Source organism: Sciurus vulgaris, assembly GCF_902686455.1.
Source record: "Sciurus vulgaris genome assembly, chromosome: 1".
In the NCBI taxonomy this organism is placed as follows: Eukaryota; Metazoa; Chordata; class Mammalia; order Rodentia; family Sciuridae; genus Sciurus; species Sciurus vulgaris.
Genome location: NC_136461.1, coordinates 173372283 through 173393007, shown reverse-complemented (window position 1 = coordinate 173393007; position 20725 = coordinate 173372283). Strand labels below are relative to the sequence as shown.

At 35.6% G+C, this 20725-nt stretch overlaps 1 protein-coding gene and 1 pseudogene across 2 annotated transcripts in view; one reads left to right on the top strand and one right to left on the bottom strand.

Annotated features, from left to right (window-relative positions):
- Positions 1-20725, bottom strand: part of LOC306653220 (intermembrane lipid transfer protein VPS13B-like) — a gene marked incomplete at its 5' end in the record, with an annotated part of 899457 nt that overhangs the window by 758005 nt on the left and 120727 nt on the right. Inside the window, 1 exon segment of the mRNA XM_079126163.1 lies at positions 14725-14919. Within this exon segment, the coding sequence (XP_078982289.1) occupies positions 14725-14919 (195 nt within the window).
- On the top strand, positions 1757-4948 carry LOC306654472 (E3 ubiquitin-protein ligase RING2-like; annotated as a pseudogene). Its single transcript has one exon. The product of its transcript is annotated as an E3 ubiquitin-protein ligase RING2-like (transcript).

The following is a 20725-nucleotide window of genomic DNA, read 5'->3' as shown; positions in this document are numbered from 1 at the left end:
TGTACCTGATCCTTGTGCATAACACAGGCTTAAAGTTATACATTATTTTACAATTCATAGGATAAATTCACATAATTTTGTACATTTCAAATACCAGATGCCTTGGGAGGCCTTAGCTACTCAATGGCATACATACAGCATGGGTTTACCAGAAAAAGAAAAAGAACTTGTAAGACATAGTCAAGTTTTCTCTCTTCAAAACTTCATTTAAATGAGATGAATGCTCAAGAGATCTACTGTATAATATAATGACTATAGGTAGCTTAGAATTTCTGAACTTTGAAAATTAATGAAAGATTGTACTTTTTACCATTAAAAAAGGTAATGCAACCCATTCCACAATGTATACATTTTTCACTAACATGTAAAATGTGATGAACCCGTAAAACTTTTACTGACAATTAAAAACAAGAGTTTCATCTTTATTTTTCTATACATTCAGGCCAACTCTCCCAATTAATAAATTTCATTAGATGAATGAGAGTTATAAAATATTCCATCATATAACTAATACAATCAAAACTAAGTATAAAAAATGAAAATTCAAGTATTTGAGTATGTAACTGAAAAATGACAAAATGGGCCAAACATAAAACAGACACAAATTCTTTATTATTATAACACTAAAACAATAAACATAAAACTCTGAAAACAACCTTAAAGGTTACTGAAATCACAAGAAATAGATACTGTTATATACTTATGAAAAAATTAGTATTTTGAGTCAATTTGAAATAGTCAAATAAACAACAGCTCTCTAGCAAATCCTGAAAGTACAAAAATGTACGAGGTCACAGAAGTATAAAAAGTGAAACAAAATATTTAAGACAAGCAGGACTTGAGGTTTTATTTCAAAGAGCATTCAATACTCTGAATACCAATAAATGGCTTTCTTCCATATTTTATGCCATTCCTATTCTGCTCAATACATGACTTCATATCAGACATTAAACTTATCCATTATAGCTATAGTTAAACTAAACAAAACCAGAAAAGACAACTGGAAGGCATGTATAGCAAAGTACTTTTCCTGAAACATAATTGCTCACAGACTACACTGTGACTTTTATATTACACTGGAAATTCAAGTGAGCTTTAACATGTTAACAAATAGAAATGATGAACAACTATTACAGTAACTTTAATGTCAGTACAGATGGTGACCATATTGGTGACCAAAACTTTGGTGACCATTTTCCTAGAGGATGATGAAATGTCTTGCTTATCATTAATGCTGAACATCTGAAATATGGAAAGAAAATATTCAAAAAATGAATGAAAGCACATAAACAGAATACCTTAGAAAATGCAGTGAAATGTCAAAAACTAAACCTGCTTCAAGAAAAAGGGCATATAGGCCCTGGCAAAATTCCAGGCCACCCCAAGGGCCCGAACTCAGCACCAGGTGGCTCCCTATCTTCCAGCACATGGAGAAGCCTCTGCCCACCATCATGGTTTATTACCCACATGGCGACCACCATATTTAGTTGGGGCAGTTTCCATCTTCGGACACTACATTATCAAGTACCTTTCACGAATCAGGCTACTGAAGACTGAGAGGTATTATAGTTTTATTGTAGTTCTTTTATTATTATTATTATTCCTATTTTTCTATTTTTTTATTATTTTTCTCACTCTATTTTCCTCTTATAGATCTGTTTCCTGGGAGTATCTTTCTACCTTTTCTCATGCTAACAACCAACTTATTTTGATTCCACTTTCACTCTTCCTATGATCTAGTAACTCTATACACTTCTTATCTCATTAAAATTATATCTTACTCTTCCCCATCCTGTCTCTCCACCATCAGAAAATACAGACCTTATTACAAACCTATTCCTTATGCTATAGATAATAACTGAGTTCATCTTCTCTATGCAACAATACTGTTAAAGTCTTAATAGGGGCTACTGGTTTAAGGCTGCATACTATTTGTATTGTTTGCTGCTAATATTGATCTCCCCCTTAAAGGTGAGGTGCTGGAAACTCACAGGGACACTATAAACCTACAGGGAGGAAACTGTAATACCTCACATCCACACTGCTAGAGGGGAAAATACAAGAACAATATGAAAAACAAGGGAAGAAATCACTCCAAACAAACCAACACGCTATATTAATAGAATCCATTGACAACAATGTAGAAAAAATGTCACAGAGGGAATTCAGAATGTACATAATTAAAATGATTCACAAAGTAAAGGATGATATAAGAGCAAATTCAGGCAATGAATGATGACTCCAACAAACAGTTAAAACACCAAATACAGGAAGCAAAAGATCATTTCAATAAATAGAGATTCTGAAGAGAAATCAAACAGAAATCCTGGAAATACAGGAAACAATAAACCAAATTAAAAATTCATTAGAAACCATCACCAATAGACTACATCACTTGGAAGACAAGATCTCAGACAATGAAGACAAAATATTTAATCTTGAAAATAAAGTTGACCACAAAGTGCAGATAATGAAAAATCATGAATAGAACCTCCAAGCATTATGGGATAACATGAAAAAAACAAATTTAAGAATTATTGGGATTGAGGAAGACACAGAGAAACAAACCAATGGAACAATTAATTCAATGAAATAATAACAGAAATCTTCCCAAACATGAAGAATGAAATGAAAAGTAAAATACGAGAGGCTTACAGGACACCAAATGCACAAAATTACAACAGAGCCACAACAAGGCACATTATAATGAAAATGCCCAACATACAAAATAAAGACAGAATCTTAAAGGCCACAAGAGAAAAATATCAGATTACCTATAGGGGGGAAACCAATAAGGATATCACAAGATTTCTCAGTCTAGGCCCCAAAAGCTACAAGGGCCTAGACCAACATATTTCAAGCTCTGATAGAACATGGATGCCAACCAAGAATCTTACAGCCAACAAAACTACCCTTTGGATTTGATGATGATATAAAATCCTTCCATGATGAACAAAAGTTAAAATAGAAAGTCTGCATTACAGAATATTCTCAGCAAAATATTCCGTAAAGAGGAAATGAAAAACAACAATGAAAGTCAACAAAAGGAGAAACTAGAAGAAAGGAAAATTCAATCAAAGGACAAGCCAAGTGAAGTTAAAACCCGAAAATAATTTTGCACTGGCAGTAACTTGGTTATAAATGACACTGGCATGACTTACTTTGTATGATATTCCATAGTATATTAAAAATGGTAAAATTAAAAAAAAAAAAGAAACAAAGAAAAGACAAAATGACTAGGGAATACAAATCACATCTCAATAATAATCCTGAATGCTAATGGCCTAAACTCACAAATCTAAAGGCAGATTGGATTTTAAAAAAAGAAATAACAATATGCTGCCTTCAAAAGATTTATCTCACAAGAGACTGAAGGTGAAAGGATGGGAAAAAAACATACCACAAACAAACTCAGTAAAAAAGCAGGGGTTTCCATCCTCATTTCAGATGAAGTGGACTTCAAGTCAAAATTAGTCAGAAGGGATAAGGAAGGACATTTCATAGTGCTTAAGGGAACCATACATCAACAAGACATAACAAATGGTACATATTTATGCCCCAAAAATGGAGCATCTGTTCACATTAAAAAAAAAAAAAAGCCTTCTCAATTTCAGGAATCCAATAGACCACAATACAATAATACTAGGTGACACACCTCACACCTCTCTCACCACTGGATAGATCTTTTGTACAAAGAAACCACAGATCTCATTTCAATCAATAATTTAGACTTGTCCATCCTGTGCCTCCACCTCCTCCCATACTAGCTTCCTCCAGCTCTCCCCACAGCTCCAGCCGAGCTGGTTTCCCCTCAGTCTCTGATAAATATTGAGCGGCCCCTGTTGTACTTCCAGAGCTCCAATGTGCAAACTGAGGCTCGCCACACTGCGCTGTGGCACAGGTGGCCAGGGCAAGTAATACCCAAGTCTCGCTCCGGCCACAGCCAGCAGAGCCTCGAACTGGGGTAGGAGCCGCAATGTCTCAGGCTGTGCAGACAAATGGAACTCAACCATTAAGCAAAACATGGGAACTCAGTTTATGTGAATCACTATGAACACTTCAGGAGGCAATAACAGATGGCATGGAAATTGTGGTTTCACCTATAAGTCTACACAGTGAATTAATGGGCTCAATTTGTTTGGATATGTTGAAGAACACCAGGACTACTAAGGAGTGTATATATCAATTTTGTGCAGCTTGTATTATCACAGCCCTTAGAAGTGGCAACAAAGAATGTCCTTCGTGTCAGAAAAAGCTAGTTTTCAAAAGATCACAAAGGCCAGACCCAAACATTGATACACTCATCAGCAAAATTTATCCAAGTCATGATGAGTATGAAGTTCATCAAGAGAAAGTATTAGCCAGAATCAACAAGATCAAAAAAAACAGCAGGCACTCAGTCACCTCACCTTGATGCTTCAAGGTAAGGCTGAAGATACAGGCCATGAACAGATTACAGCAAAGCAAGAAACAACAGATTGAAAATGACAATGGAGCAGAAGACAGTGGTGAGAGTTCACACCGTAGTAATGCATCCAAACAAAGGAATGAGGAAATAGGCCCTAATAACAAACTGACCAAAACATCTGATGATTTTGGGCTTGAACATGATAGTAACAATGCAACAGGTGGCAATTGATCCAGTAATGGATGGTGCTAGTGAAATTGAATTAGTATTCAAAACTCATCCAACACTTACAAAGATGACAGTGTACAGACAAGATATATAAAGACTTCAGGTAATGCCCCTGTTCATCACTTATCTAAGTATCTGGCTGTGAGGTTACCTTTAGAAGAACCTCAAAGCAAGGGAGAATCAAATAAGATGAACCTTGATACAGCCAGCGAGAAGCAGTATTCCAAATACATAGAAACAACAAGTGACCAGGTCACTGTATTAAATGGCTATTTTTCTTTGAAATTGTCAGTGAGAAATACTAGAAAGTGAAAAAAGCCCATAGAATTGTATTAGGCAACCACCAAGGGGCACAAATGAGCTTTTAAAAGCCAGTTCTAAGCCTGAAATTTTTAATAGCCTGTTTCTTTAATATTAAAGATGTACTATCATTAAAAATAATAATAATAATTTAAACTTAACACACATATATAAAATACTCCATCCATCGAGTGAACTAATTTCTTGTCAGCAGCACATGAATCCTTCTCTAAAATAGACCATATGTTATACCACAAAGCAACTCAGTAAATACACAAAAAAGAGATACTACCTTGTATTCTATCAGATCATAATGGAAAGAAATTAGAAATCAATCATAAAATAAAAAACAGAATTGTGCCGGCCTCTGGCCGGTCCATCACCTGCCTTACACCTATCCATCCAACGCACAAGGTCCACCTCCCGATCGTCGGACAACAGTCAGCAAACTGATCGCCAACCGCCAGTGGAGCACCAGCTACCTGCTGTTGCCCGAAACTTCTCTATCACAGTACCTGCAGGTTTGACTACACGTGGCTGCCGCCATTTTGAGACAACAGCCAAGCCCCATAGGACCCCTGCCTGGACTGACTGAGCCCTATCTGCAGGATCCAACAGCCTGACTGATGACTCCCTGCCTCTGGGACCCTCACATCGACTGACTGCTCCCTGCCACCAGGACCCTCAGAACAACTGACTGTGCCCTATCACCAAGACCCCAGACCGACTGATTGCACTCAGCCTCCAGGATCCCAAAACCACACAAAACACAGCGGACATCCAGGACCCCTGCGTGACCAACTGCATCCCGCCTACAGGACCTCCAGTTCAGGGGGAAACCAATACGGATATCAGCAGATTTTTCAATCCAGACCCTAAAAGCTAGAAGGGCCTGGAACAACATTTTTCAAGCCCTGAAAGAAAATGGATGCCAACCAAGAATCTTATACCCAGCAAAACTTACCTTCAAATTTGACGATGAAATAAAATCCTTCCATAATAAACAAAAGCTAAAAGAATTTACAAAAACCAAGTCAGCATTACAGAACATTCTCAGCAAAATATTCCATGAGGAAGAGATGAAAACCAAAGAAGCAAATCAGCAAAGGGAGGAATTATCCTAAAGGAATTGTCAAATAAAGGAGGAACCAAGTTGTGTCAAACAAATAAATAAATAAAATTTAAAAAATGAACCACATGACCAGGAAACCAAATCATATCTCAATAATAACCCTGAATGTTAATGGCCTGAATTCATCAATCAAAAGACATAGACTGGCAGATTGGATTAAAAAGAAAGATCCAACAATATGTTGCCTGCAAGAGACTCACCTTATAGAAAAAGATACCCCTAGACTAAAGGTGAAAGGATGGGGAAAAACATACCATGCACATGGACTCAGGAAAAAAGCTGGAGTATCCATCCTCATTTCACACAATGTGGACTTCAAGCCAAAGTTAGTCAGAAGGGATAAAGAAGGTCATTTCATACTGCTTAAGGGAAGCATAAATCAGCAAGATATAACAATCATAAACATCTATGCCCCAAACAGTGGCTCATCCATGTATGTCAAACAAATCCTTCTCAATTTCAGAAACCAAATAGACCATAATACAATAATTCTAGGTGATGTTAACACGCCTCTCTCACCACTGGACAGATCTTCCAGACAAAAATTGAACAAAGAAACCATAGATCTCAATAACACAATCAATAATTTAGATTTCACGGACATTTATAGAATATACCATCCAACCGAGAGCAAATACACTTTCTTCTCAGCAGCACATGGATCCTTCTCTAAAATAGACCATATATTATGCCACAAAGCTAATGTTAGCAAATGCAAGAAGATAGAGACATTACCATGTATTCTATCAGATCATAATGGATTGAAGTTAGAAATAAATGAAAGAGTAAAACACACAAACTATACCAACATCTGGAGATTAAACAATATGCTATTATATGATGAATGGATAACAAAAGATATTAGGAAGGAACTTAAAAAATTCTTAGAGGTAAAAGAGAACAAAGAAATATCATATCAAAATCTCTGGGACACTATGAAAGCAGGACTTAGAGGGAAATTTATTTCATGGAGCGCATTTAATAAAAGAAGTAAAACTCAACAAATAAACGACCTAACACTACAGCTCAAAGCCCTAGAAAAAGAAGAACAGACCAGCACCAAAAGTAGTAGAAGACAGGAAATAGTAAAACTCAGAGCTGAAATCAATGAAATTGAAACAAAAGAAACAATACAAAAAAATGACAAAATAAATAGTTGGTTCTTCGAAAAAATAAACAAAATTGATAAACCTTTAGCCACACTAACAAAGAGAAGACGAGAGAAAACCCAAATCACTAAAATTTGAATGAACAAGGAAATATCACAACAGACACAAGTGAAATAAAAAACATAATTAGAAGCTATTTTGAAAATCTATACTCCAACAAAATACAAAATTTCGAAGACATCAACAGGTTTCTAGAGAAATATGAATGGCCTAAAGTGAACGAGGAGGACATACACAATTTAAATAGACCACTTTCAAGTACTGAAATTGAAGAAGTCATCAAAAGCCTACCAACAAAGAAAAGTCCGGGACCAGAGGGTTCTCAGCCGAGTTCTATAAAACCTTTAAAGAAGAGCTCATTCCAATACTTCTCAAAGTATTCCATAAAATAGAAGAGGAGGGAACCCTCCCAAACTCATTCTGTGAAGCCAATATCACACTGATACCTAAACCAGACAGAGACACATCAAGGAAAGAAAATTTCAGACCAATATCCTTAATGAACATCAATGCAAAAATTCTCAACAAAATTTTAGCAAATCGCACGCAAAAACATATTAAAAAGATAGTGCACCATGATCAAGTGGGTTTCATCCCAGGGATGCAAGGTTGGTTCAACATCAGGAAATCAATAAATGTCATTCACCATATCAATAGACTTAAAGTCAAGAAACACATGATTATTTCAATAGATGCTGAAAAAGCATTTGATAAAATACAGCACCCCTTCATGCTCAAAACACTAGAAAAAATAGGGATAGCGGGAACATTCTTTAACATTGTAAAAGCCATTTATGCTAAGCCCATGGCTAATATCATTCTAAATGGTGAAAAACTGAAAGCATTCTCCCTAAAAACTGGAACAAGGCAGGGATGCCCTCTTTCACCACTTCTATTTAACATCGTTCTTGAGACTCTAGCCAGAGCAATTAGACAAACCAAAGAAATTAAAGGGATACGAATTGGAAAAGAAGAACTCAAACTATCCCTGTTTGCTGATGACATGATTATATATTTAGAGGAACCTGGAAATTCCACCAGAAAACTCTTAGAACTCATAAGTGAATTTAATAAACTAGTAGGTTACAAGATCAATGCTCATAAATCCAACGCATTTTTATACATAAGTGATGAATCTTCAGAAAGAGAAATGAGGAAAACTACCCCATTCACAATAGCCTCGAAAAAAATAAAATACTTGGGAATCAATCTCACAAAAGAGATGAAAGACCTCTACAATGAGAACTATACAACACTAAAGAAAGAAATTAAAGAACACCTTAGAAGATGGAAAGATCTTCCATGTTCTTGGATAGGAAGAATTAATATTGTCAAAATGGCCATACTACCTAAAGTGCTATACAAATTCAATGCAATTCCAATTAAAATCCCAATGATGTACCTTACAGAAATAGAGCAAGCAATTATGAAATTCATCTGGAAGAATAAAAAACCCAGAATAGCTAAAGCAATCCTTAGCAGGAAGAGTGAAACAGGGGGTATTGCAATACCAGATCTTCAACTCTACTACAAAGCAATAGTAACAAAAACGGCATGGTATTGGTACCAAAATAGAAAGGTAGATCAATGGTACAAAATAGAGGACACGGACACAAACCCAAATAAATACAATTTTCTCATACTAGACAAAGGGGCCAAAAATATGCAATGGAGAAAAGATAGCCTCTTCAACAAATGGTGCTGGGAGAATTGGAAATCCATATGCAACAGAATGAAACTAAACCCGTATGTCTCACCATGCACGAAACTAAACTCAAAATGGATTAAGGACCTCGGAATCAGACCAGAGACCCTGCAGATTATAGAAGAAAAAGTAGGTCCACATCTTCAACATGTCGGCTTAGGACCAGACTTCCTTAACAGGACTCCCATAGCACAAGAAATAAAAGCTAGAATCAAGAACTGGGATAGATTCAAACTAAAAAGCTTTCTCTCAGCAAAGGAAACTATCAGCAATGCTAAGAAAGAGCCTACAGAGTGGGAGAATATCTTTGCCAATCATACTTCAGATAGAGCACTAATCTCCAGAATCTATAAAGAACTCAAAAAACTCTACTCCAAGAATTCAAATAATCCAGTGGACAAATGGGCTAAGGAAATGAATAGACACTTCACAGAAGAAGATCTACAAGCAATCAACAAACATATGGAAAAATGTTCAACATCTCTAGTAATAAGAGAAATGCAAATCAAAACCACCCTAAGATTCCATCTCACCCCAATTAGAATGGCGATTATCAAGAATACGAGCAACAACAGGTGTTGGCGAGGATGTGGGGAGAAAGGTACACTCATACATTGCTGGTGGGGCTGCAAATTAGTGCACCCACTCTGGAAAGCAGTGTGGAGATTCCTTGGAAAACTTGGAATGGACCCACCATTTGACCCAGCTATCCCACTCCTTGGCCTATACCCAACGGACTTAAAATCAGCATACTACAGAGATACAGCCACATCAATGTTCATAGCTGCTCAATTCACAATAGCCAGACTGTGGAACCAACCTAGATGCCCTTCAATTGATGAGTGGATAAAGAAACTGTGGTATATATATACAATGGAATATTACTCAGCCATAAAGAATGATAAAATTATGACATTTGCAGGCAAATGGATGAAATTGGAGAATATCATGCTAAGTGAGATAAGCCAATCTCAAAAAGCCAAAGGACGAATGATATCGCTAATAAGTGGAGGATGACACATAATGGGGGGGAGGGAAGGGTTAGAGTTAGGGTTAGGGAGGGGGGCAAGTATGGAGGAAGGAACTACTGTATAGAGGGTAAAGAGGGGTGGGAGGGGTGGGGGGAAGGGAAAAAATAACAGAACGAATCAAACAACATTGCTCTATGTAAATTTATGATTACACAAATGGTATGCCTTTACGCCATGTACAAACAGAGAAACAACATGTATCCCATTTGTTTACAATAAAAAAAAAAAGATAGCATATTCAGAATACCTACAAAAAAAAAAAAAAAAGAAACTGTGGTATATATATACAATGGAATATTACTCACCCATAAAGAATGATAAATTTATGGCATTTTCAGGTAAATGGATGAAATTGGAGACTGTCATGCTAAGTGAGAGAAGCCAATCTCAAAAAGCCAAAGGACAAATGATATCACTAATAAGTGGATGATAACACATAATGGGGGGAGGGAAGGGTTAGTGTTAGGGGTAGAGTTAGGGTTAGGGAGGGGGGCAAGTATGGAGGAAGGAAGCACTGTGTACTGGGAAAAGAGGGGTGGGAGGGGTGGGGGGAAGGGAAAAAATAACAGAATGAATCAAACAACATTACTCTATGTAAATTTATGATTACACAAATGGTACGCGTTTACGCCATGTACAAACAGAGAAACAACATGTATCCCATTTGTTTACAATAAAATAAAATTAAAAAAAGAAACTGTGGTATATATATATATACATACAATGGTATATTACTCAGTCATAAAGAATAATAAAATTATGGCATTTTCAGGCAAATGGATGAAATTGGAGAATATCATGCTAAGTGAGATCAGCCAATCTGAAAAATCCAAAAGGCAAATGATCTCACTGAGAAGTGGATGATGACAAATAATGGGGCGGTGAGAAAGGGGCAAGAATGGAGGAAGGATGGACTGTATAGAGGGAATATAGGGGTGGGAAGCGGGGGAAATAACAGAATCAATCAAACATCATTACCCTATGTAAATGTACGATTACACAAATAGTATGCTGTTACTCCATGTACAAACAGAAACAACATGTATGCCATTTGTTTACAATAAAAATAAATTAAAATAAATAAATAAATAAACAGAAACTGTTCCAATACCTGGAGACAAATTATTTAGTTTACTGAATGATGCATGGATAGCAGAAGACATGAGATATAAAAAAATTCTTAGAAGTAAAGGAGAACAATGATACCACATATCAAAATCTCTGGAACTCCATGAAAGCAGTACTAAGAGGATAATTCATTGCATGGAGCACATTCAATAAAAGAATAAAGAGTCAACAAATAAACAATCTAACATTATATTCAAAGCCCTAGAAAAAGAAGAACAGATCAACACCAAAAGTAGTAGACAACAGGGAATAATTAAAATCAGAGCTGAAATCAATGAAATCGGAACAAAAGAAACAATTCAATTGGCAAAAGAAAAAGATGGTTCTTTGAAAAAATAAACAAAACTGATAAACCCTGTAGCCACATTAACCAAGAAAAGGAGAGAGAAAACTCAAATTACTGAAATTTGTGATGAAAAAGGAACTATCACAACAGACACTATTGAAGAAATACAAAAGATAATTGAAAAGATAATTTTCAAAAGATATTTTGAAAATCTATACTTCCAACAAAGAGAAAATCTCGAAGACATCGACAGACTTCTAGAGACATATGATTCACCCAAACTGAACCAGGGGGACATACACATTTAAACAGATCAATTTTAAGCGATGAAATAGAAGTAGTCGTCAAAGCCTGTCAACCAAGAAAAGTCCGGAACCAGATGGGTTCTTAGCCGAGTTCTACAAAACCTTTAAAGAAGAGCTCATTCCAATACTCCTCAAAGTATTCCATAAAATAGAAGAAGAGGGAACCCTCCCAAACACATTCTATGAAGCCAATATCACACTGATACCTAAACTAGACAGAGATACATCGAGGAAAGAAAATTTCAGACCAATATCCTTAATGAACATCGATGCAAAAATTCTCAACAAAATTTTAGCAAATCGCATACAAAAACATATTAAAAAGATAGTGCACCATGATCAAGTGGGTTTCATCCCAGGGATGCAAGGTTGGTTCAACATCAGGAAATCAATAAACGTAATTCACCATATTAATAGACTTAAAGTCAAGAATCACATGATTATTTCAATAGATGCAGAAAAAGCATTTGATAAAATACAGCACCCCTTCATGCTCAAAACACTAGAAAAAATAGGGATAGTGGGAACATTCCTTAACATTACAAAGGCCATCTATGCTAAGTCCATGGCTAATATCATTCTAAATGGTGAAAAACTGAAAGGATTCCCCCTAAAAACTGGAACAAGACAGGGATGCCCTCTTTCACCACTTCTATTCAACATCATCCTTGAAACTAGTCAGAGGAATTAGGCAAACCAAGGAAATTAAAGGAATATGAATAGGAAAAGAACTCCGGGGCTGGGGATATGGCTCAGTTGGTAGAGTGCCTGCCTTGCAAGCACAAGGCCCTGGGTTCAATCCCCAGCACCGCAAAAAAAAAAAACTCAAACTATCACTATTTGCTCATGACAGGATTCTATATTTATAGGATCCAAAAATTTCCACCAGAAAAGTTCTAGAACTCATAAATAAATTCAACAGAGTAGCAGGATATAAAATCAACACTCTAATTCTAATGCATTTCTATTCATAAGTGATGAATCCTCGGAAAGGGAAATTAGGAAAACTACTCTATTCACAATAGCTTCAAAAAAATAAAACACCTGGGAATCAATTTAACCAAAGAGGTAAAGACCTCTACAATGAAAACTACAGAACACTAAAGAAAGAAATTAAATAAGACCTTAGAAGATGGAAATATTTCCCATGTACTTGGATAGGCAGAATTAATATTGTCAAAATGGCCATACTACCAAAAGTGCTATACAGATTCAATGCAATTCCAATTAAAATCCCAATGACATACCTCATAGAAATAGAGAAAGCAATCATAAAATTCATTTGGAAAAATAAGAGATCCAGAATAGCCGAACAATCCTTAGAAGGAAGAGTGAAGCAAGAGGTATCACAATACCAGAACTTCAACCATACTACAGCACAAAAGTAACAAAAACAGCATGGTATTGGAACCAAAATAGACAGGTAGATCAATGGTACAGAAGAGACGATAAAGAGACAACTCTACATAAATACAATTCTCTCATACTAGACAAAAGTACAAAAAACATAAATGGAGAAAAGATAGCTTCTTCAACAAATGGTGCTGAGGAAACTGGAAATCCATATGCAGCAAAATGAAATTAAACCCCTCTCTCTCACCCTCTACAAAATTCAACTCAAATTTGATCAAGGGCCTTGGAATTATACCAAAGACTCTGTACCAAAAGGTGAAAAAGTAGGCCCAAATCTTCATCATGTCAGTTTATGGCTACACTCCCTTAACAAGACTCCCAAAGCCCATGAAATAAAAGCAGTAATCAATAAATAGGATGGATTCAAACTAAATAGTTTTTTCTCAGCAAAAGAAACAATCAACAATGTGAAGAGTGGGAGAAAATCTTTACCACATACTTCAGATAGAGCACTAATCTCCAGAATTTCTATAGAACTCAAAAACTTTTAGACCAAATATACAAATAACCCAATCAATAAATGGGCTAAGGAAATGAACAGACACTTCACAGAAGATTTAGAAGCAATCAACAGACATGAAAAAATATTCAACATTGCTAGTAATAAGAGAAATCCAAATCAAAACTACCCTAAGATTTCATCTCGCCCCAATTAGAATGGCGATTATCAAGAATACAAGCAACAACAATAGGGGTTGGCAAGAATATGGGGATAAAGGTACACTCATATATTGTTGGTGGGATTGCAAATTGGTACAGCCGCTCTGGAAAGCAGTATGGAGATTCCTTAGAAAACTTGGAATGGAACCACCATTTAACCCAGTTACTCCACTCCTTGGTCTATACCCAAAGGACATAAAATCAGCACACTACAATGAAGGAGTCACATCAATAACTAGATTGTGAAACCAACCCAGATGCCCTTCAATTGATGAATGGATAAAGAAACTGCTGTATATATACACAAAGGAATATTACTCAGCCACAAAGAAGAATAAAATTATGGCATGTGCAGGTAAATGGACGGAGCTGGAGAATATCATGCTAAGTGAATTAACATCATTTCAACTAACAAAAAGTAACCAAAAAGCTAGCATGTTAAACCATATTTATGAAACATTCCACCCTTTAAATGTTCCCTTCAAAGAAATCATGAGTCTTTTAAAGCACCCATATTAAACTGCATGTAAAAATAATTAACAGAAGCTGGGGTTGTGGCTCAGTGGCAGAGCACTTGCTTAGCATGTGTGAGACACTGGGTTCAAGTCTCAGCACCATATAAAAACAAATAAATAAAATAAAGGTATATTGTCCATCTACAACCTGAATTTTTAAAATGATAATTATCAATAATACACAAGATCTCCAAAAGATATACTAACCATCATTGACAAGCATCAAACTACTAATTCCAAATAGCTAAAAAAAATTTCTTAAAATAATCATCGTTTTATTCTAATGAATTATATTAGAATGATGAATAAATCTATCCTAGATCTTATTTTAATTTTACTTATGCACGACTAATTCTATGAAATTACAACTCCAAGAAAAAAGAAACTTATTTGACACTCTAAGTGAAACACATAATAATAAACAATGAAATTCATTTTTCATACCTTAAGATAGCAGTGAACATAGCAATAATGAAGGAGATTATCAGAAGGCTGAGTAAGGCTGCTGACCACCTGCACCAAGTGCTCAGCGTACATTGGGACAGAATGTTCCAAATTGATTTTATCCACCAGTATCTGAATGGATGGCAAAGGCCGAAGAGACTGGAAGTTTGTAGTATTCATAAAGTTAGTTGAGTTCTGGAAAATAAAAGTATTCACTTTTATATTTTAGCAGTAGAGCAGTGACTGATATACAATTCCTTCTATACAAGCTTCAGACTTGCACATTTTGCAGTGATAAGAAGTCAATCTACCAAATATGAACATCTACTTATTTTAAGTATGCCCCATATTTCAAAGAATGCATGTTTTTTTCTAAAGTTATCATTATTTTTTAGGTAATTCTTTTTTTTTTTCTCAATCAACTTCACAGTATCACTACATGCTTCAGTATGATGAAAACATTTTCTTTCTTACATTAAGCTCAATCATTTGAAAAACTGTTCTAAATATCTAAGAACTAGCAATCTTTTAATTTCTTTCCCTTTACTCATATTTAGATGATTACAGAAACTAAGGGACTATACCATACAATGTAAAAGACATTCACAATAAGAAACTATGCAGAAAGGAAAAGAACTCTGATCCCAGTCATATTTAACATTAACAGCACATAAAGTCATAGGAATCCTGACGAAGGCTTGGTGGTCTTAGTTGTTACAGAACCATTTTGAGCATCTAAATAAATATGTGTAAGTTTCAAGACATCCAGGGAATGTGCCCTAATTAGTGTAACCCCTTTCTAAAGTAGAACTTTTCTTCCTTAAAATATCCTCCCCATGGTGCTCAATGAGTAATGCACCTTCTAACCAGGAGGATGAGAAAATATATGAGTATTTTCCTTTTTTTTGTTTTGTCTGGTTTTCACTGTCATAGTAACACTTCCATTTTACAGGCTGTATCTGAAGATGTTAAATGCTATATGACACTTTCCAACCCAAAAACCAATAAGGTCATTACTGAGAATATACTTAAAATTGAAGAAACTGAACATATAATCCTGATGGTTTATTTATTATTTAAAACCAACACTTATTGACTAATTGCTTCATTTTATTTAACTATTTTTGATTACCAAAAAAAAAAAGAGTAAAGCACAGAAATCTGGAGTATGGAACTCAATAAATTCTTATACCTATAATTATCACCCACTTGAAGCACCTTGAAAAGCTGTCCAACGTCTTTTTCCAGGCAATGAGGGAGCCAATATTCTCATTTTAATCACCACAGTTTAGTTTAGTTTCTTCTTGAACTTGAAAAAATTGGAATCACACAGTATACATCTTTCTCTCAATATAACATCTGTGGGAATTATCTATGCTACTCATTCTTTGAAGTGACACTTTAATCACCACCAAGTGGTTCTATTTCTGATAATACTTCTTACATTAAAAACTAAACTACTTTCTCTAGTATTAGAATAGACTATTTTTTCTTTTAATTAGTTTTTTTGCAGCCCACTGCCTCTTTTTATTTTAATTAAAAATCATATTTATTTTTTTATTATTTATTTTTATTAAAAATCATAAATTTACATAGGGCAATCTTGTTTGATTCATTGTTATTTTTTCCCTTCCCCCCACCCCTCCTACCCCTCTTTTCCCTCTATACAGTCCTTCCTTCCTCCATTCTTACCACCCTCCTTATCCCTAACCCTAAACCTAACCCTAACCCTAACACTAACCCCTCCTACCCCCTTATATGTCCTCATCCGCTTATCAGCGAGATCATTCATCCTTTAGTTTTTTGAGATTGGCTTATCTCACTTAGCATGATATCCTCCTATTTCATCCATTTGCCTGCAAATGCCATAATTTTATCATTCTTCATGGCAGAGTAATATTCCATTGTGTATATCTGCCACAGTTTCTTTATCCATTCATCAACTGAAGGGCATCTAGGTTGGTTCCACAATCTGGCTATAGTGAATTGAGCAGCTATGCACATTGATGTGGCTGTATCTCTGTAGTATGCTGATTTTAAGTCCTTTGGGTATAGGCCAAGGAGTGGGATAGCTGGGTCAAATGGTGGTTCCATTCCAAGCTTTCTGAGGAATCTCCACACTGCTTTCCAGAGTGGCTGCATTAATTTGCAACCCCACCAGCAATGTATGAGTGTACCTTTTTCCCCACATCCTCGCCAACACCTATCATTGCTTGTATTCTTGATAATTGCCATTCTAATTGGGGTGAGATGAAATCTTAGGGTACTTTTGATTTGCATTTCTCTTATTACTAGAGATGTTGAACATTTTTTCATATATCTGTTGATTGCTTGTACATCTTCTTCTGTGAAGTGTCTGTTCATTTCCTTAGCCCATCTGTTGATTGGATTATTTGTATTTTTGGTGTAGAGTTTTTTGAGTTCTTTATAGATTCTGAAAATTAGCGCTCTATCTGAAGTATGAGTGGCAAAGATATTTTCCCACTCTGTAGGCTCTCTCTTCACATTACCGAGTTTCCTTTGCTGGGAGAAAGCTTTTTAGTTTGAATCTATCCCAGTTATTGATTCTTGCTTTTATTTTTTGTGCTATGGGAGTCCTGTTAAGGAAGTCTGATCCTAAGCCAACAAGTTGAAGGTTTGGACCTACTTTTTCTTCTATAAAATGCAGGGTCTCTGGTCTGATTCCGAGGTCCTTGATCCATTTTGAGTTGAGTTTTGGGCAGGGTGAGAGATAGGGATTTAGTTTCATTCTGTTACATATGGATTTCCAGTTTTCTCAGGACCATTTGTTGAAGAGGCTGTCTTTTCTCCATTGCATATTTTTGGCACCTTTGTCTAGTATGAGAAAATTGTATTTATTTGGGTTTGTGTCCATGTCCTCTATTCTGTACCACTGATCTACCTGTCTATTTTGGTACCAATACCATGCCGTTTTTAAACATACATATTTCTATCGTTTATCTTCTCACCTGTGTCCCCCTTATATTTTCCAATTCCAAATTTTAATTTCATTCATTTTTATGGATTAGGGAGTCTTATGAAAACTGCAGCATTTTTCTCTTTTTCCTTCAAATTACTAAAGTTACTAGTGTAATAACCCCCACTGTGTTTCTGTATGTACTGTTGGGGACTGAACCCCGGGTCCGACAAGCACTCTACCACTGAGATACATTCCCAGTTCTCCAATATCTTAATCACCTCTAACACTACTTCTATTATTTTTTTTCACATTCAATTTGTTCTATTTTTTTAGTGTACTTATTTTTATTAGGCAATTCACATCATGGATATAAATTATAGAGGCTCTTTATAATATTATCTTCCTTCAAAATGAGCTCACTATTCTTTAGCAAACATACAGAATAAAAGCAGATCATCTTGGTCTTCCTGTTCATGAATGAAATTAGGCACTGTGGGGACTAATCTGCTTCAATTAGTACTTACTGATAGATTCTGGCTCTTGCAAGATATCAAAAAAGAGCAACGGGTGTTCACTTGGCAGGGCTTGAATTCTACATCTTCATTCCCTTCACCATGCAGATAGTGATATTTCTCCTTTGTGTTTTCCACTTTGTTTTTTTCTAAAGTTTTCTAAAGTTTCCCTAAAGTTTTTCATTGCACTGAGCAGCTCAGAGTTAGCCAACAATCTGAAGGGAGTTTTGTGCAGATTTGGGGTTGCCACCTCAGTGAGGCCTCCTTGGTAGCATTTTTCCCTTTGCTGGGCATACCTGAAGATCAGACATGGCTGAGGAAAGAATCTATGAGCTCTATGTTAAGTTAAATAAGCCCAGCTTAAAACGTCAAGGGTCCATGCTTTCTTTCTAATGTGAAAGCTATAGAGGAAAAAGGAAAAGAAAGGTGGGAGTGTGAAGCTAACGAAAATGAAAGGGAGACCAGAAGAGTATAGGAAAGGGACCATGCGGAGGAAGGAATAGAGGGAAAGGAAAAATAATGGGAAACAATATTGACCAAGTTATGTGAGGATAACTTAGAACCCATAGTTGGCCATGGATTTCTGATAGCCACTTGCTTGGCAGGTGCAGACACTGTGAGCACCTTCCTCAAACGAAGCTGAACACCCAGTGCCTGTGCCCAGGCTCTGAGAAGCCCCTCATTTCATGTCCACTGCCCTCAGAAGACCCTTGTACAGGTGCCCAAGTCATACTTGTAGGGTGCCTTCAAAGGTCTGCACCACCCTTCTGCTACCTGCTTCCACTCTGCAAGGCAGGTCTGGACAGAGCGCCTCTACTCTGGCCTGGCAATCAGACTCCAGCAGGAGAGGCAGCTTGCCAGTAAAGAGTCCTCTGCAAATGCAGGTCAGAATTTTCAGCTCTCCTATTACTCTTCAACTTGATCACAGAATTCCAGGCTTTCATATGCTTAACCTCCTTCAATTCTAAGGTTCATTTATAATAAAGTTTTTCCAACATGAAACTTATCTATCCATATTTAAAAACATTTCACATTTCAAAATTAAGATAAACTTAAATCACTGTGTTTCAAATCATTGTGTTTGAAACACTTAAGAATAGAAACATTTTCCAACACCCAACTTTCCTTTATCCTTAATTTTTTCAATCTACCTTTACATACAATTCGTTAATCCATAAAATATATGTATATATTAATCAAATTAGTGTTGTATCATGTGCATGTAAGAATATGTAACAACAAATCCCATTATTATGTATAATTATGATGCACCAATAAAAATATGGAAAAAAAGTAAAGAAGAAAAAGATTCTCTCAGACAAACAAATTGAGGAAAATTATTGCCAGCAGACCTGTCTTACAAGAAGTATTAAAGGAAATCTTTAGAGAAGAAAAATGATACAAGTCAGAAATTCACATCTACTTAAAAAGCAACCAAGAAGGAATAAATGAGGGTTACATAAAAACATTTGTCTTATTCTTAATTCATTTAACAAATCATACATTTGTTTAAAATAACAGAAATGATGTATTCAGTCGTGTGTGTGTGTATGTGTGTGTGTGTGTAGGTTTAGGTATCTTACACATAAGCAAAATGAATGATAGTAGTGATACAAGGGACAGGACAGAGGAAACCAGGGTTATCTGTTTCTATGAGAAACCTGTGAGGTGGTATAGTGTTATTTGAATGTTGACATTGATTAACTATTAACATATAATGCAAACTCTATGACAAACATTAAAAAGAGCAAAGAAGTATAAGAAATATGATAATAAAGAAGAGAAAATAGGAAACAGAAGTATATGAAATGCTACATTAAAAAATAAAAAGGATTGGGGATGTGGCTCATGCTAGGTAAGGACTCTACCACTGAGCTACAAACCCAGCCACCTAATAAATTTAAAAGAATGGAGATCATAAAATATCTGCTTTCAGAATACAACAGAATTAACTTAGAAATCAATAACAAAAACATAACTGGAAAATCCCCAAATACTTGGAGATTAAGTAATACATGGGTCAAAGAAAAAAAAAAAAAAAACAAGAAAAAAATTTTTAAATGCCCTGAATTAGATGAAAATGAAAACACAATTTATCAAAATTTGTGGGATGTAGTGAAAGCAGTACTCAGAGGGAAATCTACAGAATTGAATGCATATATTAGAAAAGAAGAAAATATAAAATCAATCACCTACACTTAAATTTTAGAAAAGTAGAACAGAAAGAACAAATTAAGTCCAAAGCAAGTATAAAAAATAAAAAGAACAGAAACCAATGAAATTGAAAATAGGAAATCAAGAGAGAATTAATGAAATAAAAGCTGCTTCTCTAAAAAGATTAATAAAAACTGATAAGGTTTTAGCCAGACTAAGAAAAAAAACAAAGAAGACATAATTTATTAGTATCAGAGCCAGGTGCCTGTAATTCCAGCAACTTGGGATGTTAAGACAGGAGGATCAGAGTTTGAGGCTAGCCTCAGAAACTTAGTGAGACCCTCAGCAACTTAGTGAGACCCTGTCTCAAAATTAAAAAAAAGGAGTGGGGATATAGCTGGGTGGTAAAGCACCC